Consider the following 21551-nt stretch of genomic DNA (forward strand, 5'->3'; position numbering starts at 1 on the left):
CGGTGGTGTGGTGGTTAGCACTCTCGCCTCACAGCAAGAGGGTTGCCGGTTCGATCCCGGGCGTGGGAGCCCTTCTGTGCGGAGTTTGCATGTTCTCCCCGTGTCAGCGTGGGTTCTCTCCGGGCACTCCGGCTTCCTCCCACAGTCCAAAGACATGGGGGGACTAGGTTAATTGATAACTCTAAATTGTCCATAGGTGTGAATGTGAGCGTGAATGGTTGTTTGTCTCTATGGGTCAGCCCTGCGATAGTCTGGCGACCTGTACCCTGCCTCTCGCCCGATGTAGCTGGGATAGGCTCCAGCCCCCCCGCGACCCTCAAGAGGATGAAGCGGTTAGAAGATGAATGAATGAATGAATGAATGAATGAATGAATGAATGAATGATTTTCATCAGTAAAAATATATCTACATAAAAAAATGTACCTCTCCTGCAATACTGGCAACAACCACTAGTGATCCACCGACCAACTGTTGAGAACCAGTGGATATGCAGACTTATGGCCTAATAATTGTGCAACACATCCTTGACCGGATAAAATTGGTTAAGTAACACTCTGTCTAAGATGTCCTTGACCAAGACACTGAACTCCCAGTCACTCAAGTTGAGCTGCACAGTAGAAAACTGTGTCTGTCCTGGGCAGCTACCAGGATGTGAATTAGTTTAAGTAGGGCATGTTCACACAATTTCCCCTTTGAAAAATAATTGTTAAAATAAAGAGGTGACTCATGTGCCCTGCTTAACTGGTGTTAACGCCTACTGCTGAGTGTTACTGTGAAATGTTTTATTGTTACATCTGCTTGACTGTGTGTTTTTTCCTACAGAGGGATGAAAATGTAATGGATTTTATGTGAAATGCACTTCTTTTTTCCTAATAGTCAGAAAAATTAAAAAAGATTGAAGTGATTCCCAGTGGCTGCTGTAACCAAGTGTTACGTGCTTTTGTCCCAACACAGGACTTGGTGAAGAAAAAAGGGGCAATTCATGCAAAACCTCAAGGCATTGCATCAATTCATAGTTTTGAGATAAAGTCATGGCACAGTAAACATTGTAATAGGAACAATATTGTAAGCCATACAGGGGGAGGAAAAACTTAAATCCATCTGAGAACCAGCTGGGTGTTTCATGTCAGAGAGGTGCAAGCTGGGATTAATCCTGCCTCTTTTTATAAACCGTCAAAAATACAAAAAAATTCGCCTCAGACGACAAGCAGCTGCACCGTCTGAAGGAGCTGGAAGAACCAGGAGGTGAACAGTACACTCAGACACAGTAAGAAATGCTGTTGCCATGGTTGACTGGAATATAATTTGTTTTTTTTTTCCAGGATTTTGGCTCAAGGTTAATAATCTTAAATGCCTTCATAAGATACAAAATACCTCCCTAAAAGCACTAAAGCTCACAAGTTTCTCCATGAGATAATTTCCCTTTAAGACTCCACAAAAGATCACACAAGTTTCATAACATCACTGTCCAGAGTTTACAGGGTTGTTAACTGAGGAGATCTCCTTAACTTTACTTCTCCATTGTTTATGGTAGTACATCTTGGCCCACTTCTAATTCCCAGCTTTCTGTGCTTCTGTCTGTTTTTCATTCCTTTCCCTCTAAGGCAGGACCGATCGGACAAGGAGCTCGATGGGTGGCAGGTTGTACTAACACTGCAGGGTTAGGAGTTCACTTTCCACTGGGGTCGAAAATGTGTGGACTCCTGGCACTCCCAGGCAATTTTGGAATGAAAGCAAACGCCAAATGGCAGAGGAAGACTTAAAAAAACACTGTGGACAAATAGAGTCACTGAGGATGTCAGAATCAAGTCTGAACTTATTTCCATTGTGGTCTTTAAATGACGCAAATACACGGAATAACAGCTTGCACCCAGAATAATAGTTTTTACTGTCCCATAGCACAAACAAAATGATCATAGGACATCTGCAGGCACCTGTTGTGGATCAGAACCAGTGACTCAGCCATTGCTAAACCCGCTACTCAGATTTCTGGACTTCAGAGCTCAACTTCTGGCCCAAAATCTGTTTTGGAAGAAAGATTCGCCACCTATTGGAACTTAAAACACTCATGATCTGTTGATCATTATCTGTTAACTCTTTGATCCCTGGGCTGATTCAAGGAAAGGCCTGTGAATAAAGGTTTTTTCATCATTTTAATTTGATGAGTATTAGCCACAATATGGAGTTTATTTTTAATATTAAATTTTAAACAGATTTACTGATATGTATGTTCAGTGGACATTTGAGCACTGATTCCAGTGATGTTTGAACGACATCTGTGTGTTCTGGTTGTGCTAAGTTATGACATTAAGAAGTGGTGTGATTTGTGATGCAAACTGATGCCAAATGGTGCTCTCTTCTGATATGTTACAGTTTGACATGTCTGAAAGCTACAGTTACCTTCTTTGGTGGTGCCATCAGTCTGCTTTGGCACTCCGGGGCCAGAGGGATACTGAGGAGTCACAGTAACGCGGTAGGTGGTTTTAGGATGAAGCTCCTGCAGCACAATTGTTGTCTCAGGGCCAACAGTGGTCGTCTGTAGCCTCGAGCGCTCGTCCCCTGCAGGTTCATATGTCAGCCGGTAGCGAGTGATGTCTCCTGGAGCTGGCTGCCATGATACTCTGAAGCTGTCTGTGGTCTCCTCGGATACTCTTAGATTCTGCACGGAGCCTAGTTCTGCAACAAACGGTAAGGGGTAATTAGCATTACTGCTCCCATTTACCAACTTAAAAAAATAATGATAAATGTCTTGCGTCATCATACCTTCCAAAGTGGTCTCGAAACCGGTTACAGGCAAGCTGTCGCCTTTATCATACTGAGCATAAACATTGACTTCATAGCGAGTGAGTGGGGTGAGGTGGGGGAGCAGGGTAGTGAGTGTGTCCCCTGGCACAGACATGGACACATAGTGCATGTCGTCATCATCTGCCGGCTTGAACTGAACCAAGTAGGACTCAACGTTGGTGGCATCATTCTCCCAGGCAGCCCTGAAGCTTCTTGGGCCAACCTCTGAGAAGGACAGGTCCCTGGGTTGGGCCAATCCTGAAGAAAGTTGAAGGTAACAAAATTAGCACAAACACAAACACTGCCATGTAGAAACTCTGAAAACGTGGGAGAATGATTGTTATCTAAAGCACCAAAGACAATGCTAACAGAGCTGAGTCTTTGTTAAATTTGTTAAAAGTGTGCTTGCACTGTGGAACAAGACTTCTTTTTAACAAAGTAAACAAATGAAGCAATCAGGAGGGTAGAAGGGCTAACCCACATGCCATTTAATAAAGATGTACAATCTACAACCAATCTGACAGCTCCATCATTCAAACAACATGAGGAGGGCAGCTGCTGTGAAACTCCCCACTGTGAGAGCTCTTTGAGCCAATTTGTTGGATGGAAGCTGTGACTGTGCTGCTCACTCAGGCTCCTGTACACTTCTCTTTGTTGACATAAAGTCATTATTATATAAGAATTATATAATCGGCAATCAAAGCTGGTGTGAGTCACATTCTGTGCTGGCAGACCTGGAAGCTACTTTTGGCAAAGTAAGAGAGTGATTAATATTTGGCTTTAAGTGGGTGAAACAGCATTTGCAAGTAACTCTTCTTGCTTGTTTAAACTTGACTACCAGATGTTCGGGGGGTGGCTAATGATTTCAGTACAAAGAATGCATTTCAAAGTTTTGTTTATGTTACGTGACAGACAACACACCTGACAGTCTGATGTGGTAATAACTAAATCATCTAGTGCTCCAACTGGGTTTAAACAAATGCAAAGGAATCTCTCCAACCACTATTTGACCCAGTTCTAATATTTCCATTTGCAGAAACTCTGCCCTTGAAAGATCAAAAGGTAGACATGTGTTTAACACATTGAGGCAAAGAGGAGGGTTCTGTTGAAAAAAGACACGTCTGGAAAAGTGACATGAACATAATTGTGTGCATATGGATGATTGTTGGTACTACTCTATATTCTAGTCTACAATGATATGTGTTAGAGTTAGACCTGACTGCTGGAGTAATTAATTGTCAAAATGTAGTTGACTGGTAGTTCTCATTTAACATGTATTTAAAGAGTACAGGACTTTTACATAGACATGGTTGGACTTTGAAATTTATTGAAGCTCTTTGTATTAAGCAGTGTGCAGGAAGGAAAAAAAATGTCAACTTGTGTTGTTGTACTAATGTGGTGCATTTATTTTTAAAGAAGCTATATGTAAATGTTAAATTTCCTGTGAAAATGGAAGTGTGTTTTGAAAGAAGACAATGCATTTAACAGGCAGAACTTGACACAATGTCCCAGAACAGCCAACGCACTCAGGGTACCTTTCACGTTGTATCTAGATGTGCAAAGTCCATGACCACACGCTGGTATGTGATGAGGTCAGAGTAAGATGTGTTGCTGTGGCGGCTTTTCCACAATAGCGAACCAGAATTGATGCGTTTTACATTAATCAAACAGGGATATTGACTTTGTTATTTACGATAGATTAGTCTGTTTTTCTTGTCTTTTTCTGTGTGACACACTACTTTTCACTTTGTTTTTGCCATGCTTTATCTGTATGTACATGACTGTGATGTTTTCATTTGTCACTATGTATCCTGACAGTTTGAAATAACAATTTTTAAAAAGAGAAGAAGGAGAGTCCATGGCAACAGATCAGCAGCTAGTAGTATTGGAGAAGCTATAGGGGTAAATTCTTAGAAACATCCAATAAAAGTGTCTAGAGTGGATGCTCCAGATAAAAAAAAACTCTGCATTCAGAGGAAGGATTTGCAATTGGTGATGAGTGATGCAGCGAGCTCATCTTGTAGGCATTAGCAGTATTGGGGAGTAACAGTGAGTGACTCCTAGTAACGCTGTTGCATTTAAATAAGGTAGCAGCTAGCTGGCTAAAATTGTTGTGAGGCACCCATTTCCTATGAGCAGATTTTTTAAAAAGTGTGTGCAGTGCACCTGCCACATGACAATGGTGGAGGAGACGCACAAAACTGTGCTTTCAGCACAGAAATTTAAGACCCACACAATAGAGCTCAGCAAGAAACTTTTCAAGTATTCAAAAGGTAATCCAAGTAATTATAATACATTATTTATCTTGAGTAATCTAATGGAATACATTACAAATTAAATTTAGGGGCATGTATTTAGTAATCTGTGGTGGAATGCATTTCAAAAGTAACCCTCCCAACACTGGGCATACATCATAAGCAAAAATAAAGCCAACACCTAAGTGCCACACACTGCAGTTCTTTGAATGGCCACTAGAGGCAGGCTCCAGAAGTAAGTCTGGAGACACCCATGTTAAAATACTCAACAGCAGCAATAAATATGTTTACAGCCTGGTACAAAAAACGGTTTTAGTCTCTATAGTTAATTTCCGCCTTCATGGCAACTGCAGGGGGATGAATTTTTACACAGCTCACCCTTTGCATTTTATTAAGTCTTAAAATTATGCATAATTAAGAGCTGGCCGGTTTGAGTGGCAGGTTGTCTGAGCCCACAAAGTAATGAAAAGCATTCAGCAAGATGAGCAAGATGACGATGTAAGCTCTAAAATAAAAATTAAAAAAAAAAGGATATTACCAGGATCCAGAAATTAGTAAGGTCATTTCTGTTTTGTTTTTGTTTTTAAGGCCATTGTGAGAAAATTGGAACAACTTAGAAATTTCTATGATTTAGAAGAGTTCTCCTCATAGCCATTTAAAGGCTTAAGTCAGCACACCTTTATAAAACTGCTAATGGCTTGAACAACCTTTAAGGTATACTATGCAGGATTTTCCCAAGAAACAATGTGTAGACTCACACAGGATTAATCCCTCTCAATCATCACTTATGACTCACTAGAAGTGTGTGGTAGTGTAGTTTTTTTCCGCAGGGACGATGCCCTCTGCCTGTATTTTCTTCTCATTTTCTGTGTTTGGGACATTTATGGGAGTGTACTCCCACAGCACTCAGGTGAGGTCAGGGATTTATAAATAAGATACCAACCAGGTGCAGGACTGTAAACAGCAGGCACCCAAGAGACACAGCACCAAAAATTCAAATATAGTGAGACCACACACAACACCAAACGAGACTGAATTTAGGGTTGGTTTTAACTTTAACTTTTGCTGGTGAGCCTGCTTACAAACAGTAACTAACAATCCAAAATAGTATACCTTTAAGAGAATACACTGACAGTTTGGTGCTCTGTGGTTGGTACATTTGTTGGTTCATGTGACATAGATTAACCAAGGCCTGCGTACTATATAAGTATAAGTATGTAAACTATTCCCACCATTGAACAATAAATAAACACAGGTGAAAACGCTCTCAGTCGCCTTACAAACCACCAAAGACAATGACAAAATACCTTATAACAAGTGAATACTGTGGCCTAATTTTACTTAAGTTAAAGGTGTGCTTGTTTTCATTACAATTTAGCTTATTTTCTGACTCAAACAATATCATAAGACTCAAGCCAGAATCAATAAGAAGAAAAACAATATTGATAAATTCTAAATTATATCCAACTCTAAAACAACAGTAGATTGTTCAAAATAAGTTTATCAAAGCACACTATCATCCGCATAGAGGATTAAAGCAATATTACTTACGTCTCTTCTGGATGTTGCGAAGTTCTTGCTCAATCCTCAGACAGATGGACTGCGTGAGTTCTTTAGAAATTCTCTGGAAGGCATCAAAGTCCTCTACGGTGTACACATGGGTCTCTGCAGGTGAATTGGCGATGGCCTCAAGCTCACTACGTACAGCATCCTTAACACCCACTGCGAAGATCTCAACGTCAGCATTTCTCAGCTTGGTGGCTGGATCTTGGAAGGCATCAGATGACTTCCCGTCAGTGATGAGGATGTTGACACGGGGAACATTGGGGCGTGCCCCTCTACTGGACTGGAAAATCTTCTCTCTCACGTAGGTCATGGCCCTGCCGGTGTTGGTGGAGCCGCCACGGTATGGGAAAGTCCGAACAGCCTTGACGACAGCGCCCAGGTCATGGTGAGTGTTCAGGTAGAACTCAGTGTGGGGATCCCTGCTGTACTGGACCAAGCTGATCTGGACCTTATCTGGCCCAATGTCAAAAGTGGTCACCAGCACCTCTAGGAAAGCTCTTACTTTAGCAAAGTTAGCCAGGCCAATGCTGTAGGAACCATCAACCAAGAGGACAACATCAGCTTGAACATCCACGCCAAGAGAACACTCTAGATTGGAAAAACAAAAAGCCCAATGACAAGTTAGAACTGGCTAGCTTTAATGATAGCACATTAAAATATCTGTAAGGCTGTTCACTTATACAATATTCTGAGACTTTTCATCTTTAGTCTGTCTTGTTTGTTGGCAAACCATATGCTGGAGTCAATAAGTGAACCAATAATTTGCCAATTTAACACTATATCCATTCAAATTTAATTTAACTTCATCTAAGGCAGATTTGGCTGATGTGAGGCATCCATGTTTGTTTGCATTTTCAGCTCCTAAGTATTGTGCTCCAAGTTGGAGGAACTGTCAGACAGATCTGACTTTCAGAATTAAGACTTGATGTGATAGGTATTCGCATGATTATGCTGGTAATTATGTTAACTCTACTACACTAACAGGTTTGACCAGTGGAGGCTTGTGGTGCTGATGCTAAGGATTATTGATTTTTTAAGTATGTCACAAAAGCTAGGAAGCAATTAGCTTTACTTAGCATAAAGACTGGAAGCAGGAAAAACAGCTAGCCTGATTTTGTCCTAAGTTAAAAAATGTGCCTACCGACACCCCCAAACTTTACACATTATTATTCTGTATCTTTTATTGTTTAATCCATAAAAACAGATATATAAACTAACTATTAGTTTTAGATTAGTTTCAGCAGGGACTGTGTACGCTGAGCTAATCGCTTTCTTGCTTAGACATGGAAGTGATATTGATCCTCTCATCTGACTTTCGGCAAGAAAGCAAATAAGCTTAATTTAGAAAATGTTTAAATTCTTCTGTATGATGACCTGCTGTCCCTCCCATTCCAGCAGAGTATCTTCTGCATTATTAATACATTTACAAAATTTAAGTGACGACTCCTCATATCTGTAGTAAGGGAGGGCACTCCATTGTATCACATATGTACAAAAAAGCCTAAATCGGCTAGTTGGGAAATTGTATCATCACTATTTTGTACTCACCCACTGATACTTTGACTGGCTGTGTCTTCTGCATGACCGTGATGGGCTCGCTGGGCATCAGGCCCTTCAGGGCGAACAGACTTATCTGGTACTCTGTGTCTGGAGAAAGTTCTCTGACCACCACCGAGGTCTGGGTGGGGCCCACGTACAGCTCCTGCCGCTTGCTGCCGGCCATCATGGGGATCATCTGCACCTTGTATCCAGAAGACTCACCAATAGAGGCGTCCCAGGTCAACCGCATGGACTTTGAGGCCACCTCCAGGACTTGGAGGTTGGATGCTGGCTCAACAACTGCAAAAATCAGTCAGAATCAGAATTATATGAACCACATTGTGCAATAAATGTACAAAAATTTGGCTCTATGCCAGTGCTAAGGCAGGAAAGGAGCATCTTAAGGGGCTTATTATTGTGGTCCATTAAAAAAATATATTATTTGTCTTTTTACTGGGAGCTAGATGAGAAGATTGATACCACCATTAGAAATGAATGTAATATCAATCTTCCAACAAGAAAGAAAATAAGTGTGATTCCCAAATTGCTGAACTACTGCTTCAAGATAATGTGCAAAGGGACACTAGGGGACAGAAGATGTAAAGTTGGTTTGAGACAGATGTGACAATAGGCGTTTTCGGACCACAGGTGCTTTATTTCATAGTTCTAAGAACTTCCTTTTGGTTGTGTCTGCAAAATAAAAACCACGAAAAAGCATAGGTCTTGAAATTGTTTTGAGGGTCTTTTTCAGCTCCTATTTCAGAGTATGTACTCTCCCAGAAGAAGGGGAACCATGAGTGATGAAAGGGTACGTCCATTGGTCGAACACAGACAATGCAAAACTGGCAAATGCCATTTAAATAAAACTGTTAGCCACATCTCACCTTCTTCTCCACTGACGAGTGAGTGGAGTTGATCATCAACACCAGCGCACACCTGAGTAATGAGCTCTTTCTGCACACTCTTCATTAAGTTAAAGTTGGCAACATTGAAGATGTGACTTCTGTAAGGGGTGGAGGCCATCAGCTTCATCTCCTCCATATCAGCCTGTTGGGTACCTATAACAGACAAAGATAAATCTAAGTACATGATAATTTATGAAAACAGTAACTAATTTTTGAGCCACAAGAGAGGCCACAACAGTGAATTTGTAGCAGTTGTAAAGTCACTAGCATCATGTGAGAATTACTGTTTCAGGGGTAAACAGTGAATTTGCTCCAGGTCTGTAAATACTATATGAAATGAGCAATCTATAAAGACATGGAGTGAAGCATTTGTTTTCCACGTTTGCATATTAAAAGTTCTCCAGCTGGATTCGCCACCAATCGAAAGCCTCAACTTTTTTATTCTACTCTTGCTGGAAAGTCTGACAGCATGGGCAGTAAAGATGACATTTTACAATCCCATATTCTTTAGTAATGCTTGGGCACTATAATTAAAGCTGTAGGCCTTTACAGAATATAGTTTATTCTAAGTTTGACTCGGTCAAATATCAATGCGAACTTTCTGATCATCACGAGGAGAAAGTAACAAGGTACTTTAACTCCAATACTGTAATTCAGTGCAGTTCTTAACTTGATTATGTCTGTTTTCTCAGACTTCCTCCTGAACATTTTATAGGGAAATATTCTTCATGGTACTCCATGAAATTATTCTGCTGAATATTTGCAGATGCAGAAATGAACTTAAGTATACAAATAAAATATAGCTGATATTGTTCATTCTGTCTTTTCTTTGCTTAAAAACCATTCTTTATCCCTGATAGTCTTATATGTTGTATTTTTCTGCATATGTCAGGATATTATTAGTACAAAGATAATCCATATTATGTTCTCTGACATATTGAGAGGAAATACTTTTCTTGCACCAAATAAAAAGAGTTTCTTTTAACAAATCACATTTCACTTTTGTCTCGCAAAAGCATTACACTTAAGTCAAAATGTAGCTTTAACTTCAGCTGAAAGGAATCCAAGCTCCTCTGTGACTTGAAAACATTCCACCCTCCTCAACCTTTTAAAATTCATAACCTGTATATACACCATTAATGGGCTAATTAGGTCAGTTTATTTTTCTTTTAGTAGAAATGAACATTTACAGTGTTACTCCTGAGTGTTGCCAGCTTTTCCTGCAAAAACTGAGAGCATATTTTTTGTTTCACTCAGCAATTATCTATCAGTGACCTGTTTTCAAAGACCGTAGAAGATGATCTGTTATTATTACTTAACCACCAGCCCTCTTTAACACCATGGCAACAGCCCACTTTTGTTCCTCTATTCTAAGTTTATGGAAAGTCTGACAGTGAAGCCCGTGTGTAAACATACATAAAACTTGCTATCACTCGCTTGTAATTGTTAATGATGTAGGAATTTCTTTCATTATTAGATCATCAAAATTCGAACAACAGTTAAAAGCATTAAATACGAATGGAAAATGTAAGAGGTGGAATGTAATAAATTTGCTCTGGCTACGTACCAAGGACAAAGATCTCCACCCCCCTGCTCCTGAGCTGCCTGGCGTAACTCTCCACTGGATCCTCAGATTTGCCATCTGTGATGATCACCAGCACTTTGGGAAAACCCTCCCTGGCACCAGCCGCCTCAGTGAAAGTGTTTTTTAGGAGGTAGTCAAGGGCATCGCCTGGAGCAACGAGACAGGCAGGGATTAAGCCTTCATTGATGCGCACGCAGAAAGTGTCTGCGTACACAGTGCAGGTTTAACACTTCTTGATTATAATCACCAAATAGAGAAAGAGAACATCATCAGAAAATGACACAACTGTTGACTGTCTTCAAGAAGAGGGCTTGTGAAAGTCAATACTTTCCTTTCGAAAAACTGCATTTAATACTGTTGGCGTTGTGTTGACTCAAACCACCAGTTTGGCCTAGCTCTAACACGCCAATAAACTTGTGCTGATAAAAACTTGTGCATAATCAGCTCTGCACCATCTGAAAACTTTCTGATATTTATTTTTACCTTGTTTGATGAGATAGATACAAAATGTGTTGCTCGCTCACAAAAACACTTCTGTGTTCCAGAAAATGTATGTTTAACACATATATCAATAATGTAATCTATGGATACTGGTAATACAAACAAAAAGTGTTTGAAGTATTAACATGTGTATTTGTATTTCTGTATCAATTTAAAAGGCTAATTATGATCATTAATTTTGTGTGACAATGTAAATAAGATAACAAAAACAGGGTTTGAACAGGGTTGAATCGCATTAAAGATAACTTCATTTCCAAAACAAAATAAAAATAAATAAATAAAATAAAATATTTAGAAAAAGCCACACATTGGGTTGAATCGCATTAAAGATAACTTCATTTCCAAAACAAAATAAAAATAAATAAATAAAATAAAATATTTAGAAAAAGCCATGATATACTAGTAATTAGTACTACTTGGATATAATGTAGATTTTTTTTTAAATGGAGAAATCTAAAAAAAAATTAAAAATTAAAAAAAAGTAAAAGTAATAAAGTATAAAAATAATAATATTAATAATAATAATAATAATTTAAAACCCACTGAAAAATAACTTAAATCTGAGAAGATTAAACTAAAGTGAAAATAGAAAACACTTAAATTCTGACATCAAAGGACATTAACACTGTACCTGTCATAGTGTCTCCTCCCTTGACTTGCAGTGAGCCAATGGCCCGGAGCAGCGCCTGTTGGGTTAAGTGTTTTTTGAGGTTGAACTCTGTTCGGGGGTCACTGCTGTACTGGACCACGCCCACTCGGGTTTTGTCCTCTCCAATCTGAAAGGCGCCAGCCACCGCTGAGATGAAGTTGCGGATGTTTTTGAAGTTCGGCCTGCTCACGCTCGAGGAGCCGTCCACCAAGAACACCACATCGGCAACTGCACTGTAAGAGCACTCTGGGGAAAAAGTGAGGGAGGAAGGAAGGAGTGGAGGAACAGAGAGAAAAGAAAACAAATAGTAAAATTAACATAAGACATAAGGGCACTTCTGAAATTAAGCCAAAAATACCCAACCCTTCAGTATAAAATAACATAGATCCTATAACTCTACATCAACCCCAACCACCTCCCTATTACCTTTGTGCAATACCAGCTTTTAAGTGAAAATATATGGCAGTTTATATATCTGAACTTAACGAGACTGTATACAATATTCAGAGCAAATCTCTGATTCATAGTCTGATTTAAGTTGTGTGGACACAGTTCTCAATATAGAGGTGACTAAGCCACTGGCTAGCAGCTGATGGTGCTAGCTCCATAAACAGCGCTAACAACTGGAGGATTTGCTGGAGGTTCTGCAATACGTATCCACAATGACGGCACGGTTGCTATGGTCGGGACAGTGTTATCAGCAATAACCACCGTGTGAGCACAGTGCATTGATTGTTACTGGTTGTTTAAGAATCCTTAAACAGCTGTAAGGTCACATTGGATGTTGAATCAAACTATAGTGTTGCAGGTAGAGGGACAGGACTCTGCTTTGCCCTACTTTCTGGGAGTTTCCTTGTGACTTTCCTCTCATGAAAAGAAGGAAAAATCAGCACAGGCTCGTCATCATCTGCAGAACTGGGCCAGGGCAGCAGCAGCAGTGCTCTTGTAAATCAGCATTTGTAATGGTTTCCACTTCTCTCAGCACTTCAGGGCTGGGCTCCTCTCAGCATGCTCCCCCAGCTCCAACAGCAGCTTCCCGCCCCACCTACGACCCCCGCACTGAGCATGTTCAGCTTCATCCACATTGGCATAATTGGCCGGCAGTTGACCAAACTGATGACCAAATACTTCAGAGATTTATGGGGGCCTAATTTTGATTATTGCTATACAATGGGGTGTTGTGCGGTTGGAGCCTCCCTATGCTGTTGAGCTCACGCTAATGGACGCCGCCCAACAGTGAGGAAGAAATTTCGAGAACATAAAGTGGAAAAGCTGAATGGTGACTTGATTGTTTGAGACTCATCATCTTAGCAGTGAATGAAACCCCTTGTCAAATTAAGATTTAAATGAACAAAAGGACTTACTGACTGAATCTGAAGGTTCTGGTTTCCTGGATGTTCCTCTTGTGCCACCACTTGATTCAACTGAAAGACAGTAACACAATCATGTAATTATAAAAGTAAGAATCATCTTCAGCAATATTTCTATCCTCTATCCATCTTGTATAAAACCCAAATCTTCATTTTAATGTCATGTTATGAACCACTGTCACTGTTTTTCTTCAACAAATGGCAGACCACTCAAGCTGGACCAAAACTCCTCTTTTCTTTCCATACATGAAATTTATTCTCTCTCACTCGAGGGTTTCAACTTCAACTTTTCCTCCTCGTAGATACTAGGAACGTGCAAAACAAGCTCCCAAATGGCGAAACTAACAAGTTGATGTCATCGTTTCCGACAGATTTCAGGGAATCTCCCGAGCTCGGAGGGTTTCTCAGATCATCAGTGTTTGCTGCTGTGCCAAGCAGGCGTCCCCACCAAATGGCTGCCATGATATTAATGAAGACCTCACTCACCACTGGAAATCTGGCTCACTACTTATTTACTGATTCACATGTAAAGTCAAATGAGACTTTAACTTTTATTGGACTTAAGTGCCTTTTACCATGCTGCAACTGCATTTATCTGATTTTATCTGCAGCCGAAAGACTCTCTGTGCCTCTTTCAGCAACTAATCACTGGTTCCCAAACTTTTTGGCTTCATAAAGCTGTGTGTACTTATGAGCATTCATCATAGACCTTACTGTGGACATGAATTTTAAACAATTCAACCAAAGAAAGGATTTTTAGATGTTCCAATTTTTCACAAGACTAAAGCAAAGAAATTTGATGAGAGGAAGTTGACATGATTTTGTGTAACAACAGTCCAAGTTTTTATATGTACTGTGATATATCATGGTTATCATGAGACCAATCAGGAGGTCCTGGCCAGCAGGTTGGGAACCACTAAGCAAGATAATGCACCCAATCCCATCTATATCTTATAAAGATTTTAATTTTGAAAACACCCTCTGAAATCACGTTTCATTTCTCATGTCTGTTTATAGTTGTCTTACTGTCTTTTTAAATTTATGATTTAAGTCATGAAGCCAAAGACCCTTCCCACATTGTAGACAATAAAGCTCTTAACCTACTGTCGAACTAAAAAAACGTATCTTCTTATGTCTTATCAAAATTTCATCCCAAAATTCTCCAGCTGTTGGGAAAACTACCTCATCACACAGTCCATTTAGTGGCTGCCCTGGTGCCTTTACATGACACACTTTTTTGGTAAACATTTAACATAAAAGTTTGACAATTATTTCCATTAAATCTGACTGAATTTGACTGATTAAATTTTAAACGGATGGCTTTTTTTGTGTCTTCACACAGTGTCAGACAGTAAATGTAACACAGCTGAACAATTAGTGACATCTGTCCAATAAAGCTTAAAGTCTACACCTTTTGAACGTATGCAAAGCTGAAAACTGGCTTCACTCATTTTGAACATCATAATTAAGGGATCTTGTGGTGAGATTGTTTTGTCAACTGCTGTTTTCATGGTCAAGAATGAAATAAGAAAGATCAAGGAAACGTCAAAGTGCATGATCATGTGATAATATCAAAGGCTCAAAAATAGCTACTGAATGATGAGATTTTTTTCTCAAATAAAATATATGCATTTGAAAACATCATTCTCATCAGGAACTGTACTGTACTGTAAAACCGAAACAATGAAAACCAAATTATGTAGAATAATAGAAGCGCAGTCGGGGTTATAATACATACAATACTCAGGTGTTTCTATTATTTTGTCCACCCAGTGTATGGAGCTCTTACATGTTTTACTATCCAGTGCGGTTTTTAGTCTGAAGCAGAATCATCTTAGTGACTTCCGTGCCAAACTGACCAGCTGCAGACAAACTTTACTAGCACTTTTTTGGATGTCTGGTGCTAATTTACACACACACACACACACACACACACACACACACACACACGCGCTAACTTACTCACTCACTCCCTCAGTGACATGGTGACTCACGTGTGATCCGGCCGGAGATGGGTAGACTCTCTTCTGATCCAGCATACGCAGATATCGTTACGACATAATCCACATCTGGACTCAGGTCTGAGATGGAGGTCTTAGTCGCAGATGCAGGCAGAGTAAATTCTTTTGTTGGTTCTTCTACAAGAATGCACAAAGTCAGAGGGAAGCCATTAGGAAACTATTGCATTACTTCACTTCTCCAAGAGTCAAAACAGGGCTTCAGAAAAACCTGATTCCGACTGTTGACCTGAGGACTGGAAGAGCCGTGTAAACACACAACAACAGTATGATTCAATTTAATGAAAACTTTCCGCATTACTATGAATCAAAACACATTATATTAACCCTTAAATAGCCAATTCTTCCATTCAATCAAGCATCAAAAATTCCTTAGCTTCAGTCACCAAGATTTTATTCACTATTAATGTGTTGATAGGTTTAAAGGATTATTAATGTGAAAAGACCTATTATATTTCTACAAATTACATGTATTAACACCTTTAGCCAGGGATACTCAACTTGCTTTGCCCAGGGGCCACTTTTGCAAATTCACAAGAGGCCACTGGCCAACTAATAAACAAAAACTAGTATATATAATAAATAAATTCCCTCTTTTCAACCTTTTAACATTTGCTGCCCTCATTCATGCCAAGAGGTAAATCCAGTTGCAGCAACCTCTCTCAGGTCAGAGATACAAAGGGACATTTCTAGAATTTGAGGACATTCAGGGCCCAGCCTTAACCTCTGTCAGGGGGTCTGGGGATCCTCCCCTGGATCTTTTTTTGATGCCTTTTATGTACTTTGGCACCTTATTTACATTAAAAGTACAAAAAATATTCACAATGTGAATCAACTTATTTTCATTGTGAATTTCTATAATTGTCCATAAGCCACCTGGCACCCTATCACAGGCCAGATTTGGCCCACAGGCTGTAAGTTGAGTATCACTGCCTTAAACCCTTACATGTACTCAGTATGACAATAAGAAAAACTTAATTTAATCAAAATGCACTGGATTTTGTGGTTTGCAGGCAAAGACTCTTAAAAAACCAAGGGAGAAAGCAACCATTATTTAGCAATTTAATGTGGTGTTGTTGGCATAACATATTGTAATTTGAGGTATAATGTGGTTTTGTGAAATGTTATTTAAAGTCCTCCTGGTTTAGATTATTTAACAGTATTTTCATAAAGCGTCATGTCTCTTTCACTCCTCTGTTTTAATGTGTCAAACATTAGCCAACTAACATAGTTCTCTAAGTTAGCTGGTTCAGCTGTCAGTACGTAACAGTTAAACCACGCAGTTATTAAATATAATTACGCAACCTTACATTTGTTCGTCAGTTAGCTAGTTTAGCTAACATTAGTTAATTGCACTTACCAGTTACACCTGGCAGCAATTAATATGCAAGCTAATGTTAGTTTTGTCAGTTGAGCCAACAGTTGAGCTTAAGATAGCCAACAGTACAGTAACACCTCACAATTGTTGAACAAAGATATGCTAGCTAACATTAGTTTGTCACTTAGCTATTGCACTTAGCCAACAGTCTTTAACAGTTACACCTCAAAGTTATTGAATGTAAATGTGCAAACTAACATCAGTTCTGTCAGGTGATACAGTTAACTTACTGAATATAAATATGCGGGCTAGTTATGTTAGCTAACGTTATGTCTCTTAGCTATCAATACTTAACAGTTAGCCTTCACCTAAAAGGTATTTAATGCAGGCTAACATTAGTTATGTTGGTTAGCTATTTCCCTTAGCTAACGGTATTTAACGGTTAGCCTACACCTAAAAGTTACTTAATGCAAGCTAACGTTAATTCTGTCAGGTGAGATAATTAAGTTAGCTAACGGTACACCGAACAATTATTAAACATAAATATGCCAGCTAACTTTGGTTTACTGTTTTTTTTAGCGAATATTAGTTCTGTCAGTTAGCTATTTCCCATAGCTAACAGTACTAACTTAAACGGTTAGCCTACGCCTAAAAGTTACTAAATGCAAGCTTAACTTACCTTAATTCTGTCAGGTGAGATAATTAAGTTAGCTAACAGTAACATTACACCTCACAGTTATTGGACATGAATATGTTAGGTAAGTTTTTAAGCTAACATTAGTTATGTCGGTTAACTATTTAAATTAGCAAACAGTGCTTCGCAGTTACAACTAAAAGTTACTGAATATAAGCTAACATTAGTTCTAGCAGTTAGCTGGTTCTCTTAACAGTAACGTTATCTAACAGTTGCACCTGGCAGTTATATGTAATATGCAAGATAACGTTTAGCTCTGTCGGTAAGCTAATTTCGCTAACGTTACCTAACAGTAACGTTAACAGTTACACTTGGCAGTTATTAATAGGCAAGTTAACATAAATTCTGTCAGTTAGCTAGTCGGTGCATTAATTCCACTTAGTTAATACTAAACGTAAGCTGGGAAAACCTCTAACCATAGTTGGCAACTTTGGTTAACCTACCTGGCTTGAGTGAGATTTTGATTTTGATCCAATGGGCTGTAATCACCTGTTCGCGCACTTAACTTAATCACATCACACCTGGTGGCAGCGACACATTAGCAGGGGCACATCTAGAGTCTGAGGACATTCAGGGCTGTCTGAACCGCTGGGAGGGGGCCAGGTGATGCCCCCCAGTGATTTTTCTTTCTTTTTTTTTTTTTTTAAACAAGTTCTACTTTGATTATTTTTTATGCACTCTGGTACATTATTTAGTGCACACATTTAATTATAATCACTAGGTTTGAACTTCCAAAAGCCAATGTAACTGCTTCTGGACATATGTGTTAGAGCATTATCATGTTGAAATGGAGAAATGCTTCTCCCAAACTGGCACCACAAAGTATGAAGCACACTATCATCTAAAATATTATTGTACACTGTAGTATTAACATTTCTCTTCACTGGAACTATGGGGCAAGCCTTGGAAAAAACACCACACATGAAATGATGAGTTAAGCGTAGCAGTAGCTGATTTGGCTCTTAGCTATTTAATGAAATCTGAAAAATGTGACATTTACACTCCTGAGCTGAACTAATGCTGACAATTTTCCATGGCAGTGATAATGTTTTTCTCTTATCCCCCTTCTTTTATCATTAGAGCTCCTGGAGCCAAACATGTGTCTGCAGAAATCTTCAGATAATTGCGGGAAGTGTCGAGTCTTGCTGGGCAGGCTGATGTCTTAGAGAGTTTATGACACTTGTAATGTTATGGGCTCGGCAGGACATAACTCGCAGGTTTAATGAGCACCCACCTGTGTCTGACGTCACTTGTATTCTGTAGCCCTGTATCCTGGACTGTGGTCTGCTCCAGATCATTTGCACTGTGTTCTCATTTAAAATCTTAAACCTCAAATCTGACGGCGGGTCGACTGTGAAGAGAAAAAGTAAACACAGTTAATCCTGGAGGTTTAGGAGGGGGGATGTATTGTAATGTGAAGTGCAGAAGGATTTTCCCAACAGTCAACACTTCTAGCGTGAAGTTTGACAAGTTCACTGTTGGAGCAAACAACACAAGACGAACCAAACCACAGATGTGAGGGAAGCCATTTTGGACAAGAAAAAAAATGACCTCCGTTTGAGCTTGTGTGGCCAACAGCCACAGTCAACAACTCAAGCAACAACACACTGAGACAACAAACACAACAAAACAACACAACATTTTCTCCCTACGGTTTAGAACATTAAAGAGGGAAACACAAACAGGGTGGGAGGATGAAACCCTTTATGAATTTTGGCTGTGGCCAGGTCTATGGAAACAAAGAAAGGCCAATTTGAATTTCATGAGCAACTACATGCCTCATTGTAAAAATGATCCTCTACTACTACTACTTGATCCCGCTGAATTCATAGGACTAAAAATCATTGTGAATCATTGTGTGCTTTGAATTTTTCAGGAAGGAATTTCACATTTTGAGCCTCCAAAAACTTTTTCAGGCTTCACAGAGCCAGGGAGAAAATTAAAGTGTCCAATATTTAAAAAGTAAATGGTTTCAAGATGCTCAGACTGAACTGGTCATTCTAAGATCCAAAAATTCAAGCTAAGTCAAATAGGTAAGGGGCTCAAATTGGCTTAGTATTAAAAATTCGGCCACCAAAATTAAATGGAATATTCAAACTTCATCCAGGCTACCAAGGAGAAGCAGTCAAGCCTTAATGGAACCTCTGTCCAATCAGGTTACATTCTGCTTGTTACATCCAAGAAAGCAAGCTGATTTTTTGATTTAACTTGATTTTTTTAGATCCAAAAGGACCACTTCAATCTGAGGAACTTAATACCAATATTAAAATATTGGACAATTTCATTTTCTGTTTAAATTTTGATCCTACAAAGAAATCAAAGTTTTTGAAAACTTGAAAATTCTTCCTGGAAAATTCAAAGCACATCAATTTAAACTGAAATAGTCATGACCTTTCTTTGCTTCCATAGTGGTCATTTTAACAGGTAACCAACAAGATTTGGCTGTTCGTACATATAATCTCTTTGGCTGGAATAATTCTGGAAATCTCCAGTCACGTAGTTTGAAACAATAAGAAAAGTTTCCCCCCTGCCAACAAACTACAGCATGGACCAGCTGACATCCTGCAGACTGTCCATGACCTCAATTCAACTCATGGTGTTGAATTGGCAAACAACAAAAACACACAAATCTGATGAAACTCTTCAGTATTGATTATACAATGGGCAAAGATCTGACTGATCACATTCAGCGTCTCCATTGCAAACCTCATAAAAGAATACACAATGTCAGTAATGACATCTGTACGTCTTTTTTCAGGTTTCACGTGTCCCAAAAATCTGCACCAGAGGTTCTTAAACTACTTTTGCCCCAGACCCAAATGTTAAAACTATATTCACAAAATCTTTCTGCTACTTTTGTCAGAAACTTCTGCTCCAGTTAAAAGTCCCAGAATCCTTTTAGAATCTGGACTGTAATTTAAGAACCGCTGGTCTCTGTGACGTTAACAAACAAACAAGATAAAAGTGCACACAGATTAGAGTTTAACTTGTGATCACGGACATGGAGGATATCATGCATCACGTGTACATGAAAAGTTGTTTACAACAACTTGGGGCAACGGACAAAAAGTTTCCATGTACACGAGGGACCACAGATTGTTTTCCAAAAAAATATTTTAAAATGATATTCTTCAGGTTGGGGTTGAGAATGAGATCAATAAACGTCGTCTACCTGAGAAAATCTAGCTCGCTGTAATACACCGATTCTTTTATTAGGCGAAACCCGTTTAAGTAGCTTAATGACAAGACTAGCTAAAGTATGTAACTACATGCCTGGTTCTGAATGAGCATGATGATTTCAGAGCCAAATATTCTGTTGACAAACAAGACACAATAAATCTGTCATGATTTATGGGGAGGAACGCATCATTGATATACTCCTGCCAAATATATTTCCATTCCCTTTTACTGCTCTGTTAATAACTTAATCATAAAACATGCAAACATCACATTAGAATATGGAAAATAACAGTTTATCTACACTTAACTAATAAAATAGCCACAGCGTACAATGAGACAGACATTGGAAGACATTGCTTCTTATTGGCATTGATGATATTTAATGAATCAGTCCAGAGTTTGCCACCACTGTGCTGGATATTTTGAAGTTTTCTCGCAAATACCTATTTCCTAAACGTTCACTTTCCTAAAGTGAAACCTTATCTAACCTCTTCATGTCACAAACAGGTGGAAACAGTGAGTCTAATTCTTAATCTTTTCATGCTGGAGGAAATTTAATCTAATGGTAATCTAAGCTCCGGAGTTTGTGCTCACTTTATGAAACTCTGCAGCTGCACAGATGCAGAAACACGTAATGTGGAGTAAAATTACTCCAAGAAACAAAACATAAACTGAAAATTATGTAGACCTATGCAACATATAATCTAGCCTAGCTAGAGTTAAATGATTACAGTATCCACGAGTTTCTTCTAGGCCGCCAACCAGTTTATCTGTTAGTGTGGGAGTGAAGAATATCATTGTAAAATATTGTCGTAAAGCCAAGACTCTGGGTCAGCTGACCTGGTCGAGGCTTGACTGGGAGGGTGACAGGACGTCAAAAATGGAGGAACCACCAACCTGGTGAGTCAATTCAACGGCCGTGGGCTGCTGCTTCTGTTTCCAAAGGGGCCAAAAACTACCCCAAAAAACTCCAGCTCTCAAACCAGATGGACACACACACTTGTACAAACACACACACCATCCACACTCACATTCTTTTTTAAAGCTTCCAGGGCTCTGCTCTGCTCTGAGCTGCTTTTATATTCTACTTTTTAACCTAATATATGACAGCTAAAAGCAGAGGCCTCCCTGTTCAGAGTCTTTTTCTCTTCAATGTGTTTGAGCCTTTAACTCCGGCCCCAACACGT

General features: G+C 39.3%; 1 protein-coding gene across 4 annotated transcripts in view; it reads right to left on the reverse strand.

Annotated features, from left to right (window-relative positions):
- col12a1b (collagen, type XII, alpha 1b) overlaps positions 1 to 21551 on the reverse strand; it is a 154960-nt gene that overhangs the window by 131043 nt on the left and 2366 nt on the right. For all 4 annotated transcript variants that reach the window (XM_049591030.1, XM_049591031.1, XM_049591029.1 and 1 more), the window contains exons 3-12: positions 18419 to 18535; positions 15149 to 15292; positions 13149 to 13208; positions 11767 to 12030; positions 10617 to 10781; positions 9029 to 9202; positions 8154 to 8444; positions 6591 to 7193; positions 2764 to 3042; positions 2401 to 2676 (exon numbers count right to left, since the gene is read on the reverse strand). In XM_049591030.1, coding sequence (XP_049446987.1) covers positions 2401 to 2676; positions 2764 to 3042; positions 6591 to 7193; positions 8154 to 8444; positions 9029 to 9202; positions 10617 to 10781; positions 11767 to 12030; positions 13149 to 13208; positions 15149 to 15292; positions 18419 to 18535 — 2373 coding nt within the window. The remainder of the gene's footprint in view (positions 1 to 2400; positions 2677 to 2763; positions 3043 to 6590; positions 7194 to 8153; positions 8445 to 9028; positions 9203 to 10616; positions 10782 to 11766; positions 12031 to 13148; positions 13209 to 15148; positions 15293 to 18418; positions 18536 to 21551) is intronic.

The sequence above is a fragment of the Epinephelus fuscoguttatus genome, linkage group LG11, assembly GCF_011397635.1.
Source record: "Epinephelus fuscoguttatus linkage group LG11, E.fuscoguttatus.final_Chr_v1".
Taxonomy (NCBI): domain Eukaryota; kingdom Metazoa; phylum Chordata; class Actinopteri; order Perciformes; family Serranidae; genus Epinephelus; species Epinephelus fuscoguttatus.